The 26,804-nt window shown below is 36.7% G+C and overlaps 1 protein-coding gene across 2 annotated transcripts in view; it reads left to right on the top strand.

Moving 5' to 3' along the window:
* CCSER1 (coiled-coil serine rich protein 1) overlaps positions 1 to 26,804 on the top strand; it is a 663,581-nt gene that overhangs the window by 340,173 nt on the left and 296,604 nt on the right. For both annotated transcript variants that reach the window (XM_071555858.1, XM_071555859.1), the window contains exon 8: positions 18,174 to 18,257. In XM_071555858.1, coding sequence (XP_071411959.1) covers positions 18,174 to 18,257 — 84 coding nt within the window. The remainder of the gene's footprint in view (positions 1 to 18,173; positions 18,258 to 26,804) is intronic.

Consider the following 26,804-nt stretch of genomic DNA (forward strand, 5'->3'; position numbering starts at 1 on the left):
TCAGTGTCTGTAAATTGAAAAAAGCCTAAATGTTCAGGAAGGACATTCTTTCTTAAAAGTAGCCCTTCCAGAGATGTAGTTATGTTGTTATTCTAAAGTGGCTGGGTTTAGCTGAAGTTCTCAGAAGTGCCTAGTGGTATAAGCTCCTTAGTTTTTGCTGCTTAGCATAAGACATGGAAAGGAATGGTATTTTGCACTCAAATACTCAGTAGCTACTTCAAGTCAAGTCTCTTGAGAATTAATGTTACCTAAAATCAAAGATTCCTTAAAAGCCATTGGTAAACATCTTCTGTACCAAAAAGAAATGCTGCTTTTCAGAGCAGGTAATGCCTGCTCTGGTACATAACAAAGGTTTGTACGAAAGTTTAATGTTTGAAAATTACAAAAAGGGCAACCAGCTAAGGTGTTTAAGATTAAACTGCCAAGAGTTTGTTACCTTTCAGGTAGCTTATCACTTTTTCTTTGGGGGCTGGTCTGTGAACACGTTGTCAAAGGCTTCTAAAATATTTTTAATGCTTACTATAAAATCCATTACTGATTCATTTGAGTATGCAAAGTGCTTAATATCAGTTAAAAGCATTCCCTGTGTGATGTCACTGATGATAATCAAGTTAGAGAAAAGCTTATGGTGGATATTTATATAACTGAAGACTTTCTTATAAAAAGTAGCTTCAGCATTTACACAGCATGTGGAGAAATAAGGTTGTCTGAAAACAGAATTTGTTAACGCTACACAGTGTGTAAAATGCACACCCAAACCCGCATTCAAAGCAATATACAAGGTACTTACTTATTTTAATACAATTAATATATTTTTAAGGAAGTAATGTCATAAAACTCCCATTTGGGAAACTTGTTCAAGTTCATGTTCACTGTTGTACATATAATTGTCCTGTTTTGTAAAGTCACCACGATCTGTAAGTAGTTCTCAACTTTTTATTGAACAAATTTATGAACTGAGTGTTAATATGCTGCTACCTGGATACCCCTGTCAATATATTGATTTTACAGTAGTTCTCCCAAACATATCATTCAGTTTTCATCAGAAGTTATTTCTCTAACTGATATCTGCTTAATACATAAGATTTCTGCACGTGGTCTTGGAAGACATTTTGCTGTACTTCATCCCTTGAATTAATAAATATTTTGAAAAATATAAATTTATCCAAACAATTTCCTTTTGTAGTCTTAATAGTAGGACTAATACAAATATGTCTTTTTTGCATGTGTGCTTGGGTTCATTAGTGCCCACCTCTGGCATTTTCAGTGCTGGAGAAATAAAAGCCAGGATTCATTGAAAGTGTGCTCTTCAAATGAAAGCAGCCATACTGAACAGCAATGTTTTCTTAAGGAATGGTCCCCCCTCTTGGAACTTGATATGTAAAAGCAGAATTCACCAGCACTCAAACAATTCAAGTAAAAATATTTGACATATTCATAATATAACAATATTCTGTTTGAGTGGTCTTCTAATAGCAATTTACTTACACCACCACCCCCCCCCCCCCCCCCCCCCCAGGATTTATCTAACATGTCTTTATTATATCACCATGTCAAAATCAGAATGAAATGTGATAATCTGCTACCTTAACAGACAATGTCTTTATGTAGGAGTGCTATTTTACAAACAGCTTACAAATACAAGAGTGAAAGTGGTGTCATGCTCTCAGAAATGTAGGGAAATCATTTCAACAAATTTGATGCTCAGGAAGAAAAGCCATCACGTGGCAACGAGACAGTTCGGGTGCTGTTCCTCTGTCAAGGGAGTGTACAGTTATAAGTGTCTGCTGAAAGAAAGCACGGACCTGTGATCCCAAGAGGAATGTTTGATGTATCTCAAGACCATCCTGTTTGTACTTGAAAGATAAATATCTTCAACCTTTCTGATGGGGATACAGCTGTAACCTATGATTTCAAAAAAGATATATGTTTTTTCTTTGGTAAAGTTACACAATTAGTAGATCTTCAGGATATGGTGGTATTTAAGTAATGCATAATACATGTTCTACACATTGAGAAAATGGTTGTGCAGATGAAAGTGTCAAATCATCATTAATTTCTGAAGATTTCCAAATCCAAAAATTAGATTTAGGAAGTGCTTGGATTAACAGTCTAAATGAGCATATTTTTTTTCATTAGTTTCCTGATTAGAGTCAGATGACTTTACTAAGTAAATATTCTGACTTTTACTAAAACTTTTCAAAATGGTCTTGAGAGATGAATTTGTCTTATATTTGTTGTATTTACATCAAGCTCTTGCTGAACTTTGTAGTCCAGATTCTCAGTCTGATTGATGTAATTTGAGTTCTGCACCCAAAGTGGGACCTCTGGTAGCCCATAAATGCTGTGAGATTAAACTCACCATGCCCCCAGCAGCCTGAATGAAACCCCCCATAGCACACAAAATGGAATGTTACGCGTTTTGTTACAGCTGGGAGCATTTTGTTCTCCGTATGTAAATTAACCAGTTTTGACAAGTGCTCTTACACTTTTCTATCATCAAATTACAGACTTAAGTTATTGACTGATTCAGTTAGAAGCCTCTTCAATGAACAAGTTTTTTTTACATAAAAAGTTTTTTTCTACAATTTTTTCTGTACTGTGCTTTTAAAAATGTCAGTGTTGTTGAATAATCAGACTAAGTGAGGCTGGAAAACCATGAAGTTGAATTGCATTAATTATTTTGTGTGATGAGAGAGGATAAACAATTGACTTCTGCCTTCTAATACGATGAGAGCCAAGTACACTGGTGAAAATAAGCTGTACTGTGCTGGCTTTTAGCAGTGGAAAACATCAGATAGGAGTAAAATGAGGTGGATTTTTTTTTTGCTTCTTAGGCTGTGCATCTTGGCAGCTCTTTGTCCATTCTGTGTTTAAAAATAAGCCAGATATCTTCTTGTAATAGTTTTTCTGCATTAAAGGGGGAGGGAGTAATCAATATTTTAATTTCGTTTCTATCACAAAGATTATTACAGTGACATAAAGCATTGAGATAGTGTTTGTCAGTGCAAAAATAATACCATCTGGTATTTAATTTTGATTATTTTATGAAGCTTAGAGTAAATTTTTATGATTTTCTATCAATTACGTCTAGTGATATACACATTCCTCCATTAAATCCCATTCATTATGCTTACCATTCTGTTGATACTGAAATAGGTACTATATAAAGTTATAAAACATTTATGAAATCTTGACTAGTGAAGCTTGTACAAGTTGGTGATCCATCCTTTCTGTCTTGGGAGAATGAGCACAGTGTGTGGCTATTTTAAGATACAGGTTGAAATGAATAGGTACAGATCAAGTGCTCTGCCAAGTACGTGTGGGCTCTCTTTTGTCTGAATTCAGAGTCAGAAAATTACACCAAAATAATATATAGTGATCATAGCATTCCCTGGGGTCCAGAAAAAAAAAAAGACTGAAAAATATTAGACATATTTGCCATTCCATCAAGCTCCACACTCATCACCCAACAACCAAGAGGTATGGTCTCCTCACCACCTCATTCCACATCATTTGCTTTGGCCCTTTATTTTCCATCTGTGGTGTTCAGTTTTCCCTGGTAAGGAGTGATCCTTAGCTTATGTTCCTGTCTAGATGTGCTGTCTACTCAAGGTCCAGTTGGTCTTTTTTTTTTTCTTAATTTGCTAAGTCTTTAAAATCGTGTCTCTTATGGACTGTAACAGCAAAATCTTCTCTCCCCTTTGCTGTCTTTTAATTGATTTGAGTCTCTTTTTCTGCTGGAACAGCAACTTTCCAATGGGGCTGCCTCTAAAAATTATTGAATTCTTAGAACTTTTTAGCTGTGGGCATTTCTTCATGTAGCCCTGCCTGCCTTCCTTCCTTAAGCCATTATTTCTTCTCAATGACTTTTGCAGGATTGCATGTCTTTCCAAGACAAGAATGAAAGATGAATACTGCACCAAGCCTTTCAGCAAATTACTTTCTTACACATCAAAAGTTCATACATTTTATAAAACATTCATTTTAGGTTTTCGTACAAGAAAATTAGATTGTGTTTATATATAATATGACACTATTTAAATTACTGAATTTGTTCTGCTGTTGATTTTTGTAAATTTTAGCAGAAGAAATAATTTCAGGTTTTCTGTGGCATTTATTCTGTTTGTCTTTTGTTTTAATAGTATTTTTATCAAAAGCTTTAAACTTTTCTTCCGCTGTTTTTTGCTAACTTCCTTTAGCTTAATTCTTCTTCCATGATTTTTCTTATTTATTCTTTCATATAATCTTCTTTTCTCTTGCATGAGGGAGTAGCACCCATGAGGGATACCCAAGACCAAATAAGCAGACTTGTCCAAAGCAGTATAATACTGATCTCTGCATCTCATTCTATAACTAGTAGAATAAGCAGAAATTCAGTTAGCATAAGTAGGAATCAGTATATGAAATAAAGAATACCCAGTAAATTAAAAGGGCAATGCTCTCTTAATGCATCATTTGTCACCTACATCCAATAAAGAACTGCTTAGATGCTTCTTTTTTTATTTGTTTGTGAGTGTTTTGGGGTGTTTGTTTTGTTTTTTTTTTGGGGGCTGGAGACTTATGAGATCTCAGTTTACAGCTCCTTGACAGGATTGTATACTTTCATCATGGCATTCAAATGCATAAGTTTTTACTGTTTCTATAACAGGTTGTGCTCTCTAGAAATCAGCTGGTTTACATAAATGTTCCTGTTTTCATATCTCCTATCTCACATATGTTATGCATATATTGAAGTTAGCATTGAGAAAGGTGATTCAGCCACTAAACTTCCTGTGCAGCAAATGATCAGTAAATGGTTCCTTTGCTAGGAGATTAGAATTTTTACTTACTTTTGGTGGCTAGTTTAATGCCTTTTGATCTCATTCATACTTAATGCATGTATACTATTTTGTTTTTAATGGACTGGATTACAAAGGCTAATAGCATTCTGAAAACATTTAAAAATTGCTGATTTGTTACAGTGCAAAAGGAGTTTTGTTGCTGTGAGATTTAGTAGAGAGGTGACAACCGGGCTGAACGGTAAATAATTTGACTTCTGGAGTTAAAAAAGTATAAAGTAGTTGGGCAATGAGATGCCCAGCAAAACCACATATTGTAGAGGGCAAAACAGGAGTTGCCTAGATTGATCTTGGTGATACCATAAGCTGTTGTGTTTGTCCCAGAAGCTGCCCCACTCTATTGAATCAAGAAAATCTGTGCTTTCGTTTTAATGAAGAAATTCTTCTCTGGGGTTTTCATTCTATTTGATATTTCTGTTGAATCAGCCTGGATTGCTTTGTTTTCTGAAGTCTAAACTTACCTCTCTACAGGATATTAAAAAACCGCTGTTCATTCCTGTAGGTGGATAGCACAGGCTTACTAGTTTGCATAGTGCCATTAGTTTTCATAACTCCTAGTAGGATGTGCTAAGCCTATTCTTAGTGCTTGAGAAAATATGTAGGACAAATCATCTGTCTTCATCCAACTGTGGAGATATGTGGGAATCTGATTCCATGAATATTGTGGCAAGAGCCGGGGGGAGGGTGAATTTTGTGTGTAAGGAATTGGTTTGGGGTTTTTTTACTGATAATGCCTGCAGTAGCGTTCACTTGGCCATGATCTGCTTCTGTGTACATGGAAGGAAGGCTGTGCTGCAGCTTCAGTGGTATTATGTCTGCATACTACATCTGTATCTGTTAAATGTACAGGCCAACTTGTTTAACCTTACAAATTCTCAGATCTTCAATGACAACAGCAAAAAGGTTAAATTCATGACCTTTGCTTGGTTCTGTTCTACTTAAGTTTATTAAAATGGCAGTCAGTTTTCTAACACTTTGCAGTTTGGCTCAAGGTGTGAGCCCTTCCCATATTGGATGTAACTGGCTTCTTTATTACAGGTTACAGATGTCGTGTTAATGTTTTCATCGCCTTTTACTTGAGCTCTTGTTTTATATATGGCAAACAGACAAACAAAAGCAGTGTCCCTGTGTACCATAAAGGAGACATTCTTTGGAGATAACTTGTGATGAAAACTCCCTGCAAAAATGAGTCATTTAATCAAGAATTAATGAAATTTCTAATATTTGCTTCAGAGATTTAACCCATGAGATAGAGTGCTTAATATCATCTTTAAAGGTCAGGCCTCACTGGGACAGATTTTAATCATACACAGATATGTAAGTCATCTCTCTGCCTAGTTTGCAGCCTTCGTTAAACTGCTCATCCACAGTGTGAAAGGTGCTGGACAGTCTTCAGGACTACATAATTTTCTAAGTCATTCTGTGACTACTGTTGTCATAGGATTTTCACATGTCTAAATTCTGGGCTGGGGGGGAGAGGAACCAGATGAATTGATGCATATTTACCTCAGCAAATTTCACACATGAATGGTTTCTCTCTACTAATTTTAGCTAAAACTTCTGCTCTTTTACTACACACTTAGCCACTTCGTATTTCCAGGGTTAGCATTTGACTTTTATAGAACAAAGTTAATACAAATGGCACATAATTATAGCCACAGCTGAGAAAGAATAGTGGAGTTGAGATTCTGCTTACTTTTCTGTCACACTGAGAATCCTTGAATGACAAGTGTCCAAAGCATTGACAATAGCAGATACATTCTCAGTGAGAGTTTACCAGTACTCAGTGCTCATCCCTAGTTATCCCTGAGAGCCATCAGCTTTTTTCATTCAGATCTTCACTTAATCTCCAATCAAGAAATGGAACCGAGAGGGAAATAACCCTCTTCCACTTTTGATTTTGACATATGGTAATAGTTTTCTATAATTTGAATTGAGCAAGAAGACAAAGAAACATGAAAACACAGTTGGCTAAATGAGACTCTAATGCAAAAACATTTTAGTATATTGACTCTCAAACAGACCTTTACATTAACTTTGTGTTAGCAAGGGCTATTATACTTTCAGAAAGTTCAGAGAGAATCAGCTCAAAGCAGGTTGCTCTTATGTTACTCCCTTGCTTCAGATTTAATTCTTAACTCCAGTTCCACTCCACAGCTCCCAGAAAACTGCAAGTAATAAGTGATGTGTGTGAGAACAAGGTGAGGTGACAGTAATTTGGCAGTCTTAAAAATGTTCAGAATTATCAACTGTGTGGATTAGCTAAACTACAGCTGGCATTATCCTACAAGGGTACTGCTGAACAAACTTCACTTGAACAGGTTAACTTGTATTTTGCATTGCTGAAATTACTGAGCCATTTGCTGGGGTAAGTGTTGCAAAGCTTGTGTGAAGGACTGAGGGACACCTATTTTCATACAAAAAGCATAATAACAATGGATGATCTCTCTGTGTAGTTCAGAAAGAATTCTGCTTGTTTGGACTAGAAAGTGAAAGAGTAACTAGCCACTTGTTTGTGACAATTTGAGGAGAAAGAATTCCTTTGCGGTAGTGAGTGTTTGGAGTGGCTAAACATGAGGCATGAAAACATAATGGCATGTTTGAGAGCTGAAAAGCAGTTTTATTTTACATTGTTTAATTACCTCACATACTGGGGGGAGAATCTTTCATTATAATATTCTAAAACCACCTGGAATTATCTTAAAGTGGAAATAATTCTTAACACTAAGGATATGCTCATCCATAGATTACCATACTTTGTTACAATTTGCTATTGAGAAAGTTGATCATTCACGGTCTAATAAAGTATTAATTTGTACTATGGTTTCATCACTTGCTGGGTTCATGAATAGAACAGGCATTTATAGCTATTTCCTTAACATTTGTATTAAAACAAATACCAAACTCTTGATTAGTTATAGAACTTGATAATGCTAAGCAATCTATTCAAAATTCATCTCATCAGGAAGGCAGGGCTTAGGAAGGTTTACTGTTCACTCTTTCAGAGTGAAAGAGTGTAATTAAAATTATAAAGTAGTCATGATTATAATAAGTTATTGAGGTTACAAAGATTAGATCTTAAACTATTTGATGAATGTTGAGGAGACACTGAATGTGAGTATGTACTAAGACTAGGCATTAAAAATGTCAATCCTAGAACATAATCCTTCCTTCAGTGGGACTTTTGCAGACTCAACAAAACTCTTATGCTAATTTTCTATTTCTCTGCTTCCAAATCTTCTACTATTTTACTTGTGTATTTTTACCTGTTGTTGTCTACAAAAAGTTCTTACCTGTTGTTTACCTGCAATTTATAATTATCAAAAAATGTCTGGAAATATGTTTACTAATCTGAGGGATGACTGGGAAAAGAGGCTCACATGTTTTTAAAGAAAAGCCAATTAAAATTTTCATTCAAATATTTGAGTCATAGGTAATTTACATTAGGATTTATTATCTGAGCAAACCTGACCTATTAAACCTTCTAAATCTATTACTGTCAGTTAATGCCGTGATTACAGGAAGAACACGTGGTGTGCCATAGCAACACAGCTGTTCCACCAAATTTTTAACTTGAAGTCAACATTGTGAAGTTCATCACTGAATTATTAGACATGATGAATTATTTTGTGCTAGCCACTCTTGTATCCATCTTTTTAGTATTTTCTTTGTCATTTTAAGTGCTTTTAGCCTTACAGGCTGATGAAAGGTTCTCGTATCAAGTCTGATTACCACTCTAATGTTTTCCAGGCATCCTTGGTGACGAGTTTGACATATGAAACAATTTCCTACAGTAATAAAGCTAATTAAAGTGGGCAGTCATCCCCACATCACTCTTTAATGAATTATAATGAGCTCATTAATCTCTCTGGACTTGCTCACCACATCTATTGACTGTGCTGCTCTGGCGGTGTGTAAGGATAAAACATTTGTCCAGGAAACAAAAAGGACACCAAAATGCATCTGTTTTCTTTTTTTTTGACAAAAAGTCAGGAGACAGCAGTGGTATGCTTTATGTGGAATATGCTTTTGAATAATCAGAATGGGAAAGGGTAAACAGCTAAGACCCTGTAATGGTGGTGAAAGAAGAATTGTGCAGGAATTTAACAAGATGTAATGTTGCACTGCAAGTGACAGCATAATTAATGCTTCTGTGACACACACATATCATGTAAAATATGACTTACAAAAAGTATTTTAGTAACTGGATCTCTGGGGAAACTGCCTAAAGAAAATAACGTCAAACTCATTTTTGGCTGAGTTTCTTGGCATTTTTCTTTGTTTGCTCAAAATGAGCAGAGAAGAGGTTGTAAGGTTAGGTTTAACAATTCCATAATGACAAATATTGAAGAATTAAATGGTTAAGACTTACGAGTGGAAGGAGATGATTCATGCAAATATATTTCTTGAAGAACCCCCTGTTTTTCTTAGATTGTAACCCTGCAACTTTTCCCATCTGTAAAAGATAAAGTCTAGTAACAGCTAATCACAGCTAACAGGTGGAGTTACCTGGTTCTTATTAGCATTTGGATGCTTTTAAATCATATCCCACAGGCATAATTACCATGATATTACCAGGCAAATTACTCTTTAGTTTACCTCTGTTTGTGTCATGTGTTTAATTATTAATAAGAAGTTCTGCAGAACATATGCTGTAAGTGTATGCGAAGAAGGTAAAGCAAAGACAGTGTTCCAAAGCGGAAGCAGCAGCTGTATTCCATACTTTTCCATTGGTGTCTTGTCCGTAACAGCCTCAGCCCTCTCTTCTCGTTTGTAGCAAAGAAGCTTGAATGATGCTCTGCTTGAAACAGGCAGGGCCAGTCCAGTGACTTCATTCTGACATCTGAACCCAAATAGCACAGATTCAGATTCTCTACTTATGTTAGGATCATTAAGACTTTCAGTTCATTTTATGCAGACTTTGGAGACTTTTTGTTTCCTTTTCCTGTGGAGAGAAAAAGTGGAGGCAGCTCCAACAGTCTTGCTGAGGGGGTGCCCGGGGCAGCTGCAGCAAATGCAGGTGGCTCAGGTTCGAGTCCCTGTTGTGAGCGTGAGGAAACACACGTGTCTCTATCCACCTCCCCAGGGGCAACCTCTGCCACACCGAGCTCGGGGATACAGGGAGCTATTCTTCCACCTCAATGGTACAGAAACATTTTGCCTCTGTAAGGTTCTTCAAAACTGATGAATTTTTATTCAAAATGGTTAAGGGCTTTTTCTATCAAATAAAGACTTTGAAGTGCAGAAATACATTGTTACAAAATTCCCAATTGGCCTCGGTCTTTAAGTGGTAATCTGCCACTTGTTCACAAAGAAACAAACAGAAGATCTCTTTGCTTCATGGCCATTGTGTTTCCCATGGTATCTTGGCATTATTAGGATGTTTGTTTTGTTTTTACAGATATAGAGACTGCTAAGTTTATGGTGCTTCTAAATACACTTCTAATTCATTTTTAGGAAAAGAGGAATATAGTGGTTTTTTTCTGCAGCATTTGTATATTTGAAATATTCTGATTAAAAATGTGTACAGATCTCAGTAAATATAAAAAAGCCAAACCCAAGCCCTTCATGTTTTTATGATTTTATGCAAAGTTTCTATTTCTGCTTGGCTTAGTGCATTGGTGTCTCTTTATGTGGTATCTCAGGAAGAATGAGAGCAGTTCTGTATTAGGTGTTTGTTATTCTCGTGAGTGGTGTACAAACTGCACTGTTTGTATATGACCAGACTGGTTAGTATTTATAGTTGGTATGGTATTGTCTGATAGACTTAAATTTTTTAGTATCTTTGTAGCTATGCTATCAAAGGACAATTAACTAATGATAACTGAATTATATTTGTCTGAGTTACCTGACAAAGCCATTTTTTGTTGTTGTTTTTTCTTCAAAAAACTCATTAGGATAAATGAGTCTTTTCTTTTGTAATGACCATAATGTTAATCCAGAAATTAGATTTTCTATATGTATGCAAAGTTGATGGTATTAAGATTGAGATAGCTGCAAAAAATCTTCAGCAAAATGTCACTCACAAAGGTTGAACAAAGACTTGTGCTTGGCTGAAAAATGCATTTTCCTTTAAGGTCAGTAACGAGTATGCAGTTTGTGAGGAAGTCGCACTGAATGTGTAGTCTAGATTAGTTGAGGTTATACAATGTGTAGTAAAAGTGAAGTCTGTTCACTGTAATTTATAATTTGTTTGTGCTTATTGACAGGAAGAGGTAAAACCTCAGTGGTTCTAGATAAACAATGTGTGTCAGAGCTTAGTGTACTAAATGGGAGTAGGTGAGAGGGGATACACAAAATTTTTCATTTAGAGAAACAAGTCTGACTGTGTTTAGCAAGTGTGATAAAGGCACGAATTCTTCATGTTTTACATGTGCAAATTTTAGCGAATTACAAGTATTAAATATAGTTTGAGAGGGGGCATAATGTTCTCCACAATACCCCTTCGTGATATAAAAATAAACTATGGTACTTCTGGGGTCTCATTTCACCTAAATACAAGGGTGAGTTTCTATTCTGTTACTGCTATGGCTCTAGCAAGCCTTTTTGAATAAGTTAGACTGGTATGAAAGTACTGAAAGAATCAGCAAAGAAAAGATATTGCTTTTTGCACACAATATCTGTGTGTGCAACCATTTGTATATTTGATTGTGAAGACTTCACAGGAATAACACATAATTTGCATAATTATAACCTCAAGCAGAGCTGGCTGGATCTCTTATTTTTTTGAGAGCATTTAATAAGATTACTTCTGTTAATTCCAATGTGCTTGGAAGATCTCAAAGCTCATTGTTTTCCTCCCTGAATCATCCTCGGTAATCTAAAATTATTTTTATATATTTTAATTCAAAACAGTAATGGTCAAATATGAAAACATATTTTGTCTTTTAATTGTTGTGTACAAGATGGTTTGTTTCTTCACAACTGGAAGAGCCAAAGTGGTTATTTCCTAACACTCCCCTTTCCTCCTGTCTGAAATGTTCTTGTGGTTCCAGGAAGCAGGACAAAGAGTATTTTAAAGCTTAAATGTTAAACTGAGCATGAAATAATGAAAAAATTCACTTTTTCAAGCTGATAGTAGAAGACTACAGTTGATTGAGAGCAAACTTCAGGTCAGTGGCCTGTGCTGTGTTGGAGCTAGAAGAAATTTTTCTATGGATCTCCCAGGGCAGCCAGCATCCAATTTGGACTCATTTTGTTCTGTTTAGACAAATGAGATTCTGTATATGCCATTATTCTCTGAATATGAAGAAATGTATTTACTGGTATGACAGTAATGAAACTTGTACAAAAATGCTGCTGTTGGCAGATATTTTTACTTTACTTTTTTTTACCTGAATGTTTTCTGTTGTGCTGCTTGGCAGAAAGAAAGTGACATAAAGTGGCTGCATTTCAATTTTGTGTGAAATTATATTTGCACAAAGTTATAGATCTTATGGGTATTCTTTCCTGTGAATCAGTCTATGTGTACTACATGATTAATGAGCTTGTTTGCATGTAAGAGTGTGAACAGGTTTTGGTTTTGCTAATTTGGTACTGGGGAAAAAAATAGATATGACTAGGATATTTTTCCCTAATGATAGTGAGAGTTAATAGGAGATATTAAATTGCTAAACATTATGGTTACAAACAAAGAAAAAAACCCACCCTGATTATAGAGGGTTTTCTTCAAGTTAATAAGTGCAATGAAGTCTTCCAGAGAATTTACGATGCTGAAAGCAAATTAGCGGTTAAGGAAGCACTTGTGGCAAATAAGATTATTGTGGGGAAAACACAATAATGTGTGTTTCCACATAGCTGGATGCACCAACGGTATTGGGGAAACTAGTCCAGGGATTGAGTCTTGAAAGGCCATTGCAGATAACTGTGAGTAGTAATGCAACAGTACAGAATAAGAAATCTCTTGCACCAGCTACTCATTCTAAGTATGAAACTGATATGAGAAATGTTCAAACTCTAATTCTTACCTATAATCTGTTGGTTTCATCTTCTTGTAAAAGGATGAAGGGAAATAAGATGACAGTTATTTGTTGTTGGGACTTCTAAAAGTTATTTTCATTTGACTTTGTTGCTGATTAAGTTAGTTGAAAGTGTTCCAGGAAATATATTTTCTTGGACCATGAGTGAATAAATTAATGGGGGAAGAGCAGACCTGACTTTCTCAGATTTTAATCAGCTCAGAAGTCTGCTGAAAGAGTCATCAGCATGTGAATAAGGATGATCTGCTTTGTGTAGTTAACTCAATTTCCAAAAACCTTTCCACAAGGTGTCTCATGAAAGACTTTTGAAAAATAGGAGGATGAGTGGGAAAATCTTCTCTTGGACTAATGGCAGATTAGGTGTAGAGTACAAAAGACATGAGTAAGTAGTCATTTATTAAAGGAAGAATTACACTTTTAGGGGGTCTGGAATAATGAGAATTTAAAGAGAGTAGATAATGTTGTAGAAATATTTCATCTTACAAAATGATTTAAAGATAAAAGGCAGTTGAGGTTCAATGTCAGCAGACACAATTGAGTACACAAGGGGAACAATTGTCCTGTTTTTCTAAATGAGGAAAGAGAACTTGCAGACATGGTGCATAGTTCCTCGGAAAGACATCCTTAATAAATATTAAAACTAAAAAGTACATACAGTTGAACACTTAATAGTTTCTGCAGTGTTCATGACGCATTAGGTACAAGGATGTATTTCCCAGATTTTGTTTATTCTGAAGTTTGTTAAATTTGATTTTAGGTTTGTGAAAGGGTGCTTGACTGACTATTTTTTCCTCTTCTACAGAAAACACAGATGATGTAGGGTTTTTTCCCCATAAATCTGTACCCTTAAGAATTATTTTGAAGAGTCAGTTAGAAATTAATCTAAAGCAAGATATCGAAGTGCAGTTGTGTGAATGGATGACTAAGCTGCTGCTCTAGTGCTACATGGAACCCGGATTACCTGGTTAGAAGGAATGACAGTGCAACTAGAAAAAGTGGTTGATAGGTTTTGATCAGAGATACAGGGCATGTCTTATGTAAGGAGAAAGGTATTTCCTAGCTTTAATCAGAGGTGGCAGTATTTATACAGTAAGCATGCAGACTTACAAACCAATGGAAGGCATGGAGGAGATGGCTAGGAAGTAGTTCTTTCTTTTCTTAAGACAGGAACAATGACATTGTTCCACAGCAGGAAACAGAAGGAAGGGTAGGGGGTTTTGTTTCACTTAGTTGTTTTCTCTTAAAGAATGTATGATTTATTTAGGAATATCATCAAGGGAGTTGTCATTTGGTGTATTAGAATTTTGCCCATAAGGGGAGAATAAATGGAGTGGTTATATTGGAAAAAATACATTCATATTGCTCGTTACAGTCTTGACTACTGTTTACAATTTCTGCAGGTGAGACACGTTTGGCTTAATCTGGTATGATTGTTCAGTTTTATGTCTTGCAGTTTATTAATTAAGCTTCATTCCTTTAAATTTCACGCTTTTAATAATTGCTCTGAAAGAGAGCCAATTTCAGCCGAAGTAAAAAGAAAAAAGTAATTGTCCAATCTGTATTTTATGGTTAACATACATGTGGATCATGTGAGGAAAACATCGCTTGCTTACCTCTGTGTTCGTAAATGTCTGAAGATATGTAGCATAGCCTACATAGTCTTTTTGAGTGCTACTTTGGAAGTAAAGTATCAATTGAATTCTAGTATTTGAGTGAGTATAGCTGCCCTAATTTGTCCAGTAAAATATTCACTGACATGTTCCATGTAATGAAACTTGGAACATGTTACAATACTGCATAAGGGTAGGAGGGTTTGTTTGTTGTTTTTTTAGGATTAATCACCTTTGTTTATCATTATAAGATTATATCCTGTGCTCCCCAACTCCATTTGATTTCCTGATCAGAAAATGAAGTACGGAGTTGTTACTTTAGAAATGTCATTTGAATACTGAAGCTGCATGGAAAGATGATGTACAAAGTGATGTCAGTTTCTGATTTGACTGTGGTTTCCAAAGCCGCTTAAGGATTTTACTGCTTTGTTTTGTTCCTACTGGAAAAATAACTTTCAGTGAGTCTCTGCTTGTGCTGGGTCAAGGTGGCCGTGGGACATGGCTCTGAGCTGCCTTATTAAGCTTTCTAACAGGAATTTCTGAAGCATGGACTTGCTGTTGCCCTTGTACTGGACTTAAACAACAGCTGGCAGGGCAGCGTGACATGAGGTGCAGGTGAGTAAAGTGTGACCATTGCCTGCAGTCAGCACAGCTCTTTGGGAGCATTGCTGGGACTCCAGCCAAGACTAAGTGGACTGGCACAGCACCAAACCAGCACATGAGCCAAAGAAACAAAATCAGTGTGCTCTGCACATGTGAAGAAATGCAGCCAGCCAAATCATTTCCCTCTTGGTGTGATTGAAAGGAATTGATGCAATAGATAGAAATTGATGCGGTAGGTAGAGCTAGAGTGAGCACAGAAAGGGAAAAAGTCCTACTGTGTGCGTGAGGTACCATGGTGTGTGTACACCAGGGGCCAGTCCAGTGACTTTATTCTGGCATCTAAACCCAAATAATGCAGATTCAGGTTCTCTGCTTAATGTTAGGATCATTAAGACTTTCATTCAAAAGAGAGTAATAGTAACCAATACAACTACTCATGATCTGACAAAATCATTTCTGAAAACACCGTCTGCGATATCCAGAAGTCTGCTCATGTGTAATATCAAAGAGGTAGATGATCTTCCTTTTATTAAAACTAGGTGTATCAACATATGTGTTAATACAAGTTGTGCCTCTGTTTGGAGATAAGTAATGACGCTCCTTGACAAATTTCATGAAAGGTCCACAAAACTACCTCTTGCTTCTAAGCTGTCAGGTATTATAAAGTGAACCATAAAAAATATCCGCTATCCTGTACGTAGTCGGGGTTCCTGTGCTGTTGGCATAAAAATCTTATGCATGTTAAAACTTGTGTTTTCTCTGAATGTTCTAGGCTGGTATCGAGAAGTGGATTAATTTTGCTGTGTAGATCTGCTGTATAATTTAGAGGGAGCCTCCACTGTTACATTCTTTATGTATCTTTCTGGATCTGATACTAAGTTTTAAATTTTTTAGTTTGATTTGTTCCACGAGTATTTTCTTAAGACACTACATCCTAAGTAATTGCTGATTTTCACAGTGCCCTAAGTTGATAAACAATCTGTTTGGCATCTGAAATTCAGCACATTTGTCAAATGAGTTTTATAATATTCTAATTCTATGGTACTATTTTGGAACCATATTCTCTTTAGTATCAAAGGAAAAGTAGCAAATTTATCTTCCGTAATACTTGGTTAGTTCTATTTTTAATCCTTTGATTATAGTATGAATGACATGCCTACTTTTTCTGAAGTATGAAGAGGTATAAAATAAGTTTTAAAAATGCAAATGGTTATGCTTTTTATCACTTAAACATAACCTACTGCAACAGTCTGCACACACAGTATAATTTGACATTTCATGACCTGATCTGGTGAGAAACATTTTTGCAATTCTGTTTAGTGTTTTCCCAGATGGACAGGATTAAATGGAAATAGGAAAATACTAGCATTGAGACACAGCAATTGCAGTCATGTCTGACGACTGAAAATAAGTAAGAGGGTGATAACTTGAAGAATATTCTGACCATAAAAGTGTACAGTAATAACAGCAGATCTGAAGTGAGCTTCCAGCTAAATTGTAGATTTATTTTTAATGGTATAAGAGCACATCAGTGAAGGAAAATAATAACTTTTTGCAGTCAGCTGCTTTTACATTTCAGAGGTGCACTTGGAATTGAGAATACAAACCTTTCTGATTATCTGTATTTAATAAAGTAGTTTAAAGTTGCAGCCTTTTATTTACAGATCATGCTGTGTTCTCTTTAAGAGTGAGATGTTAATTGACTCCTCTTTTTATCAAATATTTTCAAGGTCCTGGACAAGCCTTTTAAAAACATGCTTACTGCAGTGGAGAGGGAAATTCTTATCCTTTTTTCGTAATAAAAAATGAACAGCATACATAAAAATGAGAATAACATTATAATATGTAACACTATATGTCATATGTGGTACATATCATTTATTTAACTCAACGAGATGGCATCAAAGCTATAGTGTATACAGGTGCATAGATAGAATTATTTGGAGCGATATTTTCATAGCATCCATGTTCTCATTGGACTGACATCTCTGAAAAAGTATTGGTATAAACTAATTTTTCAGAAAGATAAGGAATCAAAGTGGCATTTACAAACACATTAGTACTGACAAAGTTCAGTTTTATCACACGGGTTGTACCCTTTTGAATTCCTGAACTCTGCATGGTCTGAATAATTTGTGCACCCTTACACTTGTTATCACCTGGTAACTACAGATGAGTTTTTTATTTTCAAACTAAGTGAGGTGGAAATACCACCAGCTTTGCAAAAGTGTTCTTGTATGGTGCATGTGTTTTTTTGGTTTTTTTTTAAATATTGATACTTCAAATCAGTAAATTTCCCAAACTAAATATTGTTTCCATGCTAGAGGGATATAGAGATCGTCAGTCACCTTTGTATGACCAGCTAGTTGACTGATTAGTTTCTTAGGTTTTTGTTAGTCAGCAGCGCAGTCATTTGAGTTTCTCATCTTGGGTGTTTATCAGAACAACACAAAGCCATGTGATGGATATTTCTTCTTCAAATAAAGTGTTCAGATTTACATGAACTCATGAAATTGCCTGTGGACAGCATGCAGACTTCCTCATGGATGTGGGTTTTGCTACAGCTTTACCTATTGCGCTCAATTTCGTGAAAGTCAAATGGAGTTCTAGTCAATGGTTATGTTGTGAAGGGGTCCTTTTTTTCACTTAGTTATTACCAGAACTGCTCCTGTTTTGGCTGGTGTGGGGCAAAACACGTATGCATGCTTTGTTTTTCCTCTGGGTGTCTGTTGTGCTTTCTTTTTCATCTCTCCAAGATCAAGAGCTCTGTGGTAATGCTTCTAAATTGATATTTCTCTAATGTTGTTTTGTATGATTAAAATTATAATATTTCATAGCTGTTCCTTAAATGAAAAGGAATTACCTAATAGGAAAAGTAAAAGTCTTAAAAGATTCAGAAAACAATGCAATGGACTCCTGAGCAGGGAGCTGTTCACATTTCTATGTAATGTCTTTGGATGCATTAATTTGTTTATGTAGCAGCTTAGAAAATGTTATTGAAAATATCACACATGACAAAGGAGAATTGAGTTTCATTATTTGAATGTAATTATCTTGCACTATGTGAAACAGACTTTTCTTGTGAAGAGCAAAGTAAAAGCGTTAAGCCTATTATGACATCTCTTTTGATGTTTTTGTAGGATGGAATAAGAGATGAATGCTCGGTGCTGAAGCTGCAGCTGAAGGAGAGAGATGAACTCATAGCCCAGCTTCGTGAGGAGCTGGTAAGCAGAAGCCATCTGTTTTTTGTGGGTGGTTTTTAGTTCATTTACCTGTTAATGTCACTGCAAGACCAGAAATTAAAGAAATACAATTTCTCACCCTCTATGGAGTAGCTAGCCTAAGGCTATGTTAATTATATGGATAAACACTGATAATGCTGACTGTACATTTCTAGGGACTTCTCAGCCTCTGAAGTGGCTACTGTTTAGAGTCACTGCTAGTAGAAGTTTCTTTGAAAAGCTTGTGTTGACAGTTGTCTTGATCAGAGGCGGGTAAGTAACACAGCGCTGTATGAGTATGCCAGAAATCTTGAACAGCCGTGCACGTGTCTGATAAACTGTCAGTACTTCTCCCATGAGCTGCTTTTCACATCTACAGGATTGTTCAGTAGAAAAGGAAGGGCCTTTTTTTTCCTCCATAATAGATGTCTTTACATAAAGTAATAAATATTCTTACACTTGTTGAACCTTTCCTTAGCATAGTGCTACTAATTTTTGACTACTACCATTTTAAGGATAGACAGAATACTTCCAGTGACTGAATAAAATAAGATACACAACATAGAAATGAAAAAGTACCTGAAAATGCATTTTATTGTTCTATTAGGGCTGTACTAACAGAATTTTAAAGTTCTTTTTTTTTTTGATGGAACATGGTTAAGACGTGGATGACTTCAGTATTTTTAAATAAAGGAAGAGCAGTTTTTCCACCTTCATGCTCCCAGAGAACTGAGACACTCTGCAGAGAAAGCATGTGGGGTCACCACATCCAGGAAGGCATTCAGCACTTGAATTCCTTCCATGAAAGCTGCAGGTGTGCAGGCACCTAAGACTTTGTCTAAGCACCCTTTGGGATGTGGCATTGTTTCCCTAATTGGATCTTAATTAGCTGATCTGCCTCAGGGCTTTTTTATGCTTCTCATACCTTGTGGTTAGCTCAGAACTGGAACAGAATTAATTCAGGTCTATCTATTATTATGTCTTTATATGCTCATTAAAAACACCAGTGTACTTTTATGCCAAATAGCTTATAAATAGCTGAGTTTCAAGTTGTGGGGGGAAAAATGTAATGCTGCTCAAGGATGAAAGAGTTCTTTGCTATAGTAACATCTGCAAAATAAATACAGGTCATCAATATTCTTTGTTTCATATTTGGCTGAGTTAAGAAATGATGCAGTATGTAATTATTATCTAAAATTAAATGACAAAATGGGACACAGGGTGCATCAAGCTTCTGCACAGTCCTGGAACATTAATTTTGTATCAGTAGAGTTCAGAACATATGCTATTTAACTGGTCGACAATTTTGTCAGTGTAAAATTACCCTGTATTTATACAGGGAGCTGTAGCTCATTTGCTGTTAACTGTTGTCAAAGTTCATCTGTATATATGTCAGTTGAAGAAAGAAAAGTCTCTCAGAGAACTGTTAAAATAGAGAAAAGCTATGACTTCCTAGGGCTGTGAAATAAGGATTTCTGTATGATTGAAAGTAAGTGTCATGGATTTAATCCATGATTAATTGACTTCAGTTTTGTCACTCTAGGACTTGTAAAAGGAGTGCAGGTGGGATTCCTGAGACCACATTTAGTCATTTGAAATTAAGTTTTGAAAGTACTCAATATATCAGGATGTAGCCAGATTGGAGGGTGAACATGACTGAAACTACTTTGGTTAAGGAAAATAAAGTAATGGGTGTCCACAGGATTGGAAAAAAATTACTTTGGTATATCTAAGTACAGTCATAGGTATATATTTTAATGTCTGCTGTATCTTCTGCAATAAAATTATCTGTAAAAAATTGGGAGTTTTGTTTAAGGGTGCAGTTTTGTAAGACACGCCAGGATTTCTAGATCAGCTAGAACTGGTGACAGGCTAGTAAAAGAGCTCACTGAAACACACTCAGAACCTGTGTCAGAACTGAACATTTTGACCATCTTTCAGAAATAAAATTACTGTATCACTTTGTCATGGCATCACTGAAGTCTACTTATTGAAGGACCTCAGCAATCCAGGCATGGAAGTGCCCACTAAGCTTGGGCATGGGTGCCCTCCGAAGTTCAGTGGCTGTGGAGCAGCAGGGTTTGATCTTAAACATGTAAAAAACCTCAGTATGGTTACAGGAAGCCCTTGTTGGTTCCCTGATGTCTGTGATGAGCCTATATGAAGCTGATGATGCAACCTGAAGTCCTCTGAGGAGCACCATGGCTTGTTGCCTCTGGCCATCACCACTTCCACCGCATATCCACTGCCCTCTTCCTGGAGGTGCCCTGGGCTTTCCCACCACGGCATCTCGTGAGGTTTGCTCATGATTGTGAGGTGTTTTTAGGAGCTACATGTAGTGGACTGGTCAGGAAAAATAAGCTTACTTTTCGTAGCTGTTAAAAAATAACTACATTTATAATGATTGCTAGTAAATTCTGTTAAAAGTTTTCTTTGCTTGCATTAAATTAGCCAAAAAATTGATAGAAAGCATGCTTTAATATTCTGCAAATACTGCAGGTATTTGTGTTTGCAAGACTGTAAATATTCAGAAAGTGAATGTTTACAAAAGTTGAGCAGTAATTTTTTGGCTAATGAAACTGTATGTATTTCCACATAGCTACAATTTATGACTTAGCACTTGATGGATAGCTACCTTTTCTTCCCTGATATTTTAGGGCAACCCATGTTCCATTGTCATTCTGAATATGGAAATACAAAGTTTGTAAATACCACCTGCGGATCTTGAAATTGTGGTGCTGTGATGCTAATTCAGAGATAGCAGATGAAAGTCGATTTGAGTGGGAGTCAGTTTTGAACACCTCCTTGAGAAGTATGTGGAAATCTGTACTTCTGCTGTAATTTTTCACTAAGTCAAATGCTTGCATGAAGATGTAAACCCCTCAACTAACCTAAAGAGAATTTTAGTTAAATTTTGGCTCTCCAGGAACTTTTACTTCTTTCTCTTCTCTAATTTTTCTGGAGTTTTTTAGTAATCTTCCCCTCTTCCCTTTGAAACTTATTTGTTTTTTTAACCTTTAAAAAATACTTCAAAAATATTTCTGCCTCATTATGGTGCATTATGAAGGAGATCTGATGCTGAGCTTAACTGAGGGTGCAAAATGTCAGTGGAGTATGAGCTGATGTGCTGTAAGCTGATGGAGGTTCAGAGCACCTGCAACTGTTCTCTCTTGTGATAGTTACTTCGCTTTTTAAGGGAGAAAGGGTTAATACTTCAGGAATTAAAATAAGGGTTTAGATGCTCAACTGCAATACTGAGCTAGAAAGGGTAAAATGCAAGGAGCCCTCACCTGCCACTAAGCAATACAAAAGTAGCCTCTTGTGAATTTTTTTCTCTTTTACTGATTGTTTTGAATTGACTCCCTTGGTTATTGGAAGTTGTGTTTGTCTTTGGAGACATCGAGGTAGACAGAGAAGTGGGATTAATTGCTCTATGCCCTCATTATTTCCTGAAAAATACCTGCTTCAAAAATTGAAGGACAGTTTGGCTTCAAGAATCTCAGGTGCCCAAACCTGCTCTAAAGCCTACCTGGCAAGGAAAAGCTCAGCAGGAACTGAAAATTTGGGTTCAAAACCGCATTGTCTCAAAGCTGTACTCATTTGTGAAAATACTATCCAGGAAGTCAAGGAAATTAAGTGTATCCATTCTGCACTTTTTGGTAAAGGAGTCATTTATGTGCACTTCTTTTTTTCTTTGCATTTTCTTTTTTCTTTTTTCCCTCACCCTCACCCTCCTATTTTCTGTCCTCTGACTCCACACTCCACCCCATTGTCCCAAATTAACAGGAATAAATGAACCTCTTAGTTTTCATTGTGGAACAAAGATGTTTGAAACCTCAGCCTTCTCACATCCAGCTCTACCTGCAACTCCATCTTTATGTACCTTTTCCCAAATCGATCTTTTTCTACTGCAGTGTGAGCACTTAGAATGACTTTAAGCTGAAAATATTTTCATGGTATATTGGCAAAAATAACTGACTGCTGTTTACAGTAACGTTTATTCTGTTGCTGTCATTGGTACAGCGACATTCATGCTGAAAAATGAGTGTTAACAGCGTTATCCTTTCAACCTTGATTCCCTGTGTACCTCAAGTCATGTGTCTTGTGCCAAAGAAATAAAAAATAAGTGAGACAGTTTGAGTGGATTCTGAGTAGAACTGGAGGCAAAGTTAGGTCAGGAAATTAATCCCCCTTATAGCCGACTGTTGGAATACTTTTCTGCTGAGGAGGTGGCTCTTTATCAAGTGTTGGACTTTGTACATTTATGGAATAGCTGGGTACAGCACTACCGAAGTGGGCTTTACCTCAAGCTGTAGAAGTTCATGCTTTAGGACTGGATGCTTCACAGAACATATAACTGCCTTTTTTCTTTTTCTTTTGAAATATAAACAAGGTCTACTTCCTTGCCCAAAATTGAGGTTAAATGATTTAAAGAGGTGGGGGTTTGAGCTGTAGTTTTGGGGAAGGGGTGTGGGTGGGTGGTGGTTGCTTTTCTGAGGGAGTGGTTTTGTTTCTTTTTTTTTCTTTTTACTTGGATTTGGGGGGGGGGGGGTTGTGTGAGTTTGTTTGTTGCTGTTTCCTAAATACAGTGAATTCCTGGAGAGCAAGAGAATGATGTTTTCTGTGCATTGATTTCCATAATGGGCAATTAGCCAATTGCTGGTTTTTTGAAGTATTGTGAAGATGAGTACTTGTTATTCAGCTTTGAAGTGTAACAGAAAACCTTAGATACATTTGAATCCTGCTGATGAGCTGTTTATGAAAGACACTTAAGTTAAGTGCAAGAATCACCTTATGTAGTTATGCCAATACATACTCCTTGAATTTTAGTCTTAACATCACAACTTGTTTTGACAGGCAAAAAATGTTTTGTTTTTTTAATGAACTTGTGGTGAAAATAATTGGGTTTTATTGTTAGAGAAATTTTTAGTAATCCAGGCTTTTTTCTGTTTTCAAAATTTTAAAGAAGTCCTTGAAATATTAAGGAAATTACATAATTCCCATTCAAAAGGATTAATAGTCCTTATATTTGAAAAAAAATAATTACAATGATTACCCATTTTCTCTGCATTCTGCTGGTTTGTACAGTTATTTCATGTTGGCTGTTTTATGAGATGATGTTACCAAGCTGTGGATGATTTAGGTAAGAACTCGCATCTATAAGTGCTCTCAGATCCTCCTGTTTCCTCATATTTGGGATACACTAGGAGTAGAAAAGAAATAGATTAGGTGTACTTTAACATTATTAAAGTGTCAGGCTTCTTCCCCCTTTTTTTGCTGGAGAATTAATTGCCTGTATTCCAGAAAAGGCTTATCTGAGTGGTAATTACTCTCTGAATCAGTTCCACAAGACAGACATGGAGTGTTAAAATGGCAGTATCCTATAACACACAATGGGGATTAGGCTCCAATTCCTCTTTACACCAGGCCCTTGATGAAAAGCTGCCAGTCAGATAGGATCTTTAATATTCCTTGGCAATTGTGGAAGTGATTCTGCATATGAGTTCAAGTCTCTACTACATATTCCTATCATGGTGTTTGGCATAGATAAAAACATGTGGCAATAGCATAGAGTGGTGTATTCCTGCTCTCACTGAGACTGCTCCTGAGTATTTAATGAAAATAACACTGTAAAAATGAGCAAACCTGAAATAAAAGATGTGTCCAAAGTGTCCCTTGAGACACTGTTGCCTGAAAAGTCTGTGGAGAAAGACTCCAAGCCAATTTTGGTAGGAGAAGAGAGCAGAAGCTTTAATGAGCACCCAGGCTCAACCAGGAATACACTTTGACATGTGTGCCCCGAACACTCGTTTCGTGGGTTTTATAATTATGTCCATCCATTCCCTGTTCATCCATCCCTCAGTCCTGCCTTGTCCTGCCCCCCACACCCCATCTGGCATTGAGTCTGGGGGATTTTTGGGACCCTTGAATCATCTTCATCTCCCTCACAGCACATAGGGTACTTGGAGGCTTTCCAGTGTTCTGGGCTCGGAGGTCACTTGGCATATGTTTGTCTCGTGGTGCAGGCCTTGAGGTGTTTTTCAGCCTTTTGCCTTGAAAACAAGACTAAATATCTAAAGGAATCTCGAGGGGTTGATATGGGGTAGGGGTTGATATGCATAAGCATTGGATTTAAGTTACTAGAAATACTAGTACACTAAAATCTGCATTCACTAAAGCTGCTTCTAAAATCTATAACATTAAGAATCAAAAAAACACTGAGTCATTAATACAGTGCCAAGGTCTACCCTCCTTTACTGTGTGTGCTTGTCTTTGGTGGGAGTGTCACTTGTAGACATCTGGCATCAGGAAAAGTGCAGTGTTTAACTGAAGGGCCCTCTAGGAAAAGGCGTCAATTCTGATCTGGCCTTACACCAAAATCTTGGAGAACTTTATTTTTTTATTTATTTATCTAAAGGTCAAAATGTAGGTTTCAATTTTACCTTTCTTTTTTTTCACTTAACCTTTTAAGCAAGTTTTAACTCTAGTGAAGTTCTTAAGATAGCTGACAACAGATGACTTTTAGGAAAAATGGAAATGTCATCTTGGAGTGCTGGGAAGGAAGACTTTGTATGTTACACTTCATCAGCCATGTAGTCATTACATGCTTTTGAGTGATGTCTATTTTTTGAGATTCAAATTTCTGCTTAAACGAATGGCCACAGATTCTGGCAAATTGTATTTCCTCTGTGGCAGTGAGTAGTATAGTTCGTTTGATGCCATGACTGCGCCAAGGTCAAGCTGGCATGTTAACCTGTGTCCTTGGAACTAAGCTGCTGCACCTCACCTGAGAGGCTCACTGGAGCACCCAAGACTTGCAAAAAGAGTTTTCATGGAGCAAAAGAGGATTTGTGCCAAGGCTGGCTGAACAGGCAAAGGAACATCCATATTGTTTTATAAGATGTAGGAAAAAGGATGTGAAGAAGTCAGTGAAGAGCCAATGTGATTTTTGTATAGTTTAGATTCCTCAAAATTCTGTTGATTTTTTTAATTTAGTTTGTATTTTTCATATACACATGAGCACATATATATACACAGTAATATACATATTTAGAGATGCACACATTCACGTGCACAAACATACATTGTCTCTTATTCAATGTGCTCCTTGGTAGCTTCTTTACACTCAAGAATGGCTAACATTTTATGATAAAGAAGGTTGTAGAAGGAAAGCTGGCAAAAAGATACTGAAACTCATTGTTGCTTGACATGGCCCTATGTGGTATTAGATCAATTCTCAAAGGAGTACTTAAGTTTGACCTGGCATGAAGATGACTGCTCTCAGTATTGTCTGATGAAATTCTATTGTGTATGTGTGCTTGTAGGAGCACAGAGGAAAGTAATGTTGCTTAAAAACAAACACACATGCTGGATAGCTTGTTTTCCTTCTTAAGATGAGTAGTTTAATTTTTTATGACTTAACAGCTTCTGTATGTTTATAAAGGCATGTCTGTGACACCTTTTTTCTTTGTTTGTTTTGCAGTAGCCATCAGGCCCCATAGATTTGTGGGGATCCGGCTGGAACAGCAAATCCTGTGCAATTTCATTGCTGACTGAGAGCTGATCATTCTCATAGTTATGGACCCCAGCTCAGGGCACTGAGATCCCCTTAGTCAGTCATCCATATTGAAGACAGAGGCAAAGAAAGTGTTAAACACCTTTGCCTTGCCTCTATCCCTATTTTTGAGGTTACCATCTTCATCCTGTAATAGGCTGATGATATTTCTATGCTGCTTGTTGCCATTAATATAGGTGAAAAAAGTGGTTTTTATTGTCCCTATTTCTGGCCAGCTTCAACTCCACCTGAGCTTTGGCTGCACAAATTTTCTCCCTACAGCAGTAAGCAGCATTTCCATATTCTTCCCCTGTCACTTGACCTTGCTACTGGTGGGCATACATCTTTCTTTTTTTGTCTTATTTCTAAGAGAAGATCCTGTCTTAGCCTTCTGCCTCACCTGCTTGACTTGTAGCATTCGAGAATTGCCTGCTCCTGTGCCCTTAGGAGGTGATGGTTGACAAGTGACGTGCACTGATGGACCTCAGCATCTGCAAAAACATTTTCCCGGGGGACTTTACTTATAATTCCCTGAGCATCCTGAAGCTTGTTCTCCTTATGTCCACAGCTGAGGTTTTGTTTTTCTTCCTGTTCAACAGAGATTTTAAACTCGATCCCTTCAGTAGTCACCATGGCCAGGATGGCCACCAATCTTCACTCACGACATACACTCTGTTGGCAAGCAGCAGGTCAGCACACATAGCCAGTTTGTCTAACATGAAGACTTAGCTCTGAAATTAGGAATGCATTTCTGTTACAGCTTCCAGTTTTTGGAGAGCAAAACTATCCTTTTCCGTAGCTTTTTCCCGTGTTTAGTGGAAGTGAATTAAATAGGATGAAGTATTAGTGATCTTCCGTGTTTGAGTAGCTAATCTGTTATTTTTGCTAGAATAGGTGGGAAGGATGCTGATGCTAAAGAGCTACTAGAAGTGACCATTTAACCACATTTTTCAGACAATTTGGATAAATGCCTTTTCTTTTTGAGCTTCATAGAA

Source organism: Pithys albifrons, chromosome 5 (genome assembly GCF_047495875.1).
Source record: "Pithys albifrons albifrons isolate INPA30051 chromosome 5, PitAlb_v1, whole genome shotgun sequence".
In the NCBI taxonomy this organism is placed as follows: domain Eukaryota; kingdom Metazoa; phylum Chordata; class Aves; order Passeriformes; family Thamnophilidae; genus Pithys; species Pithys albifrons.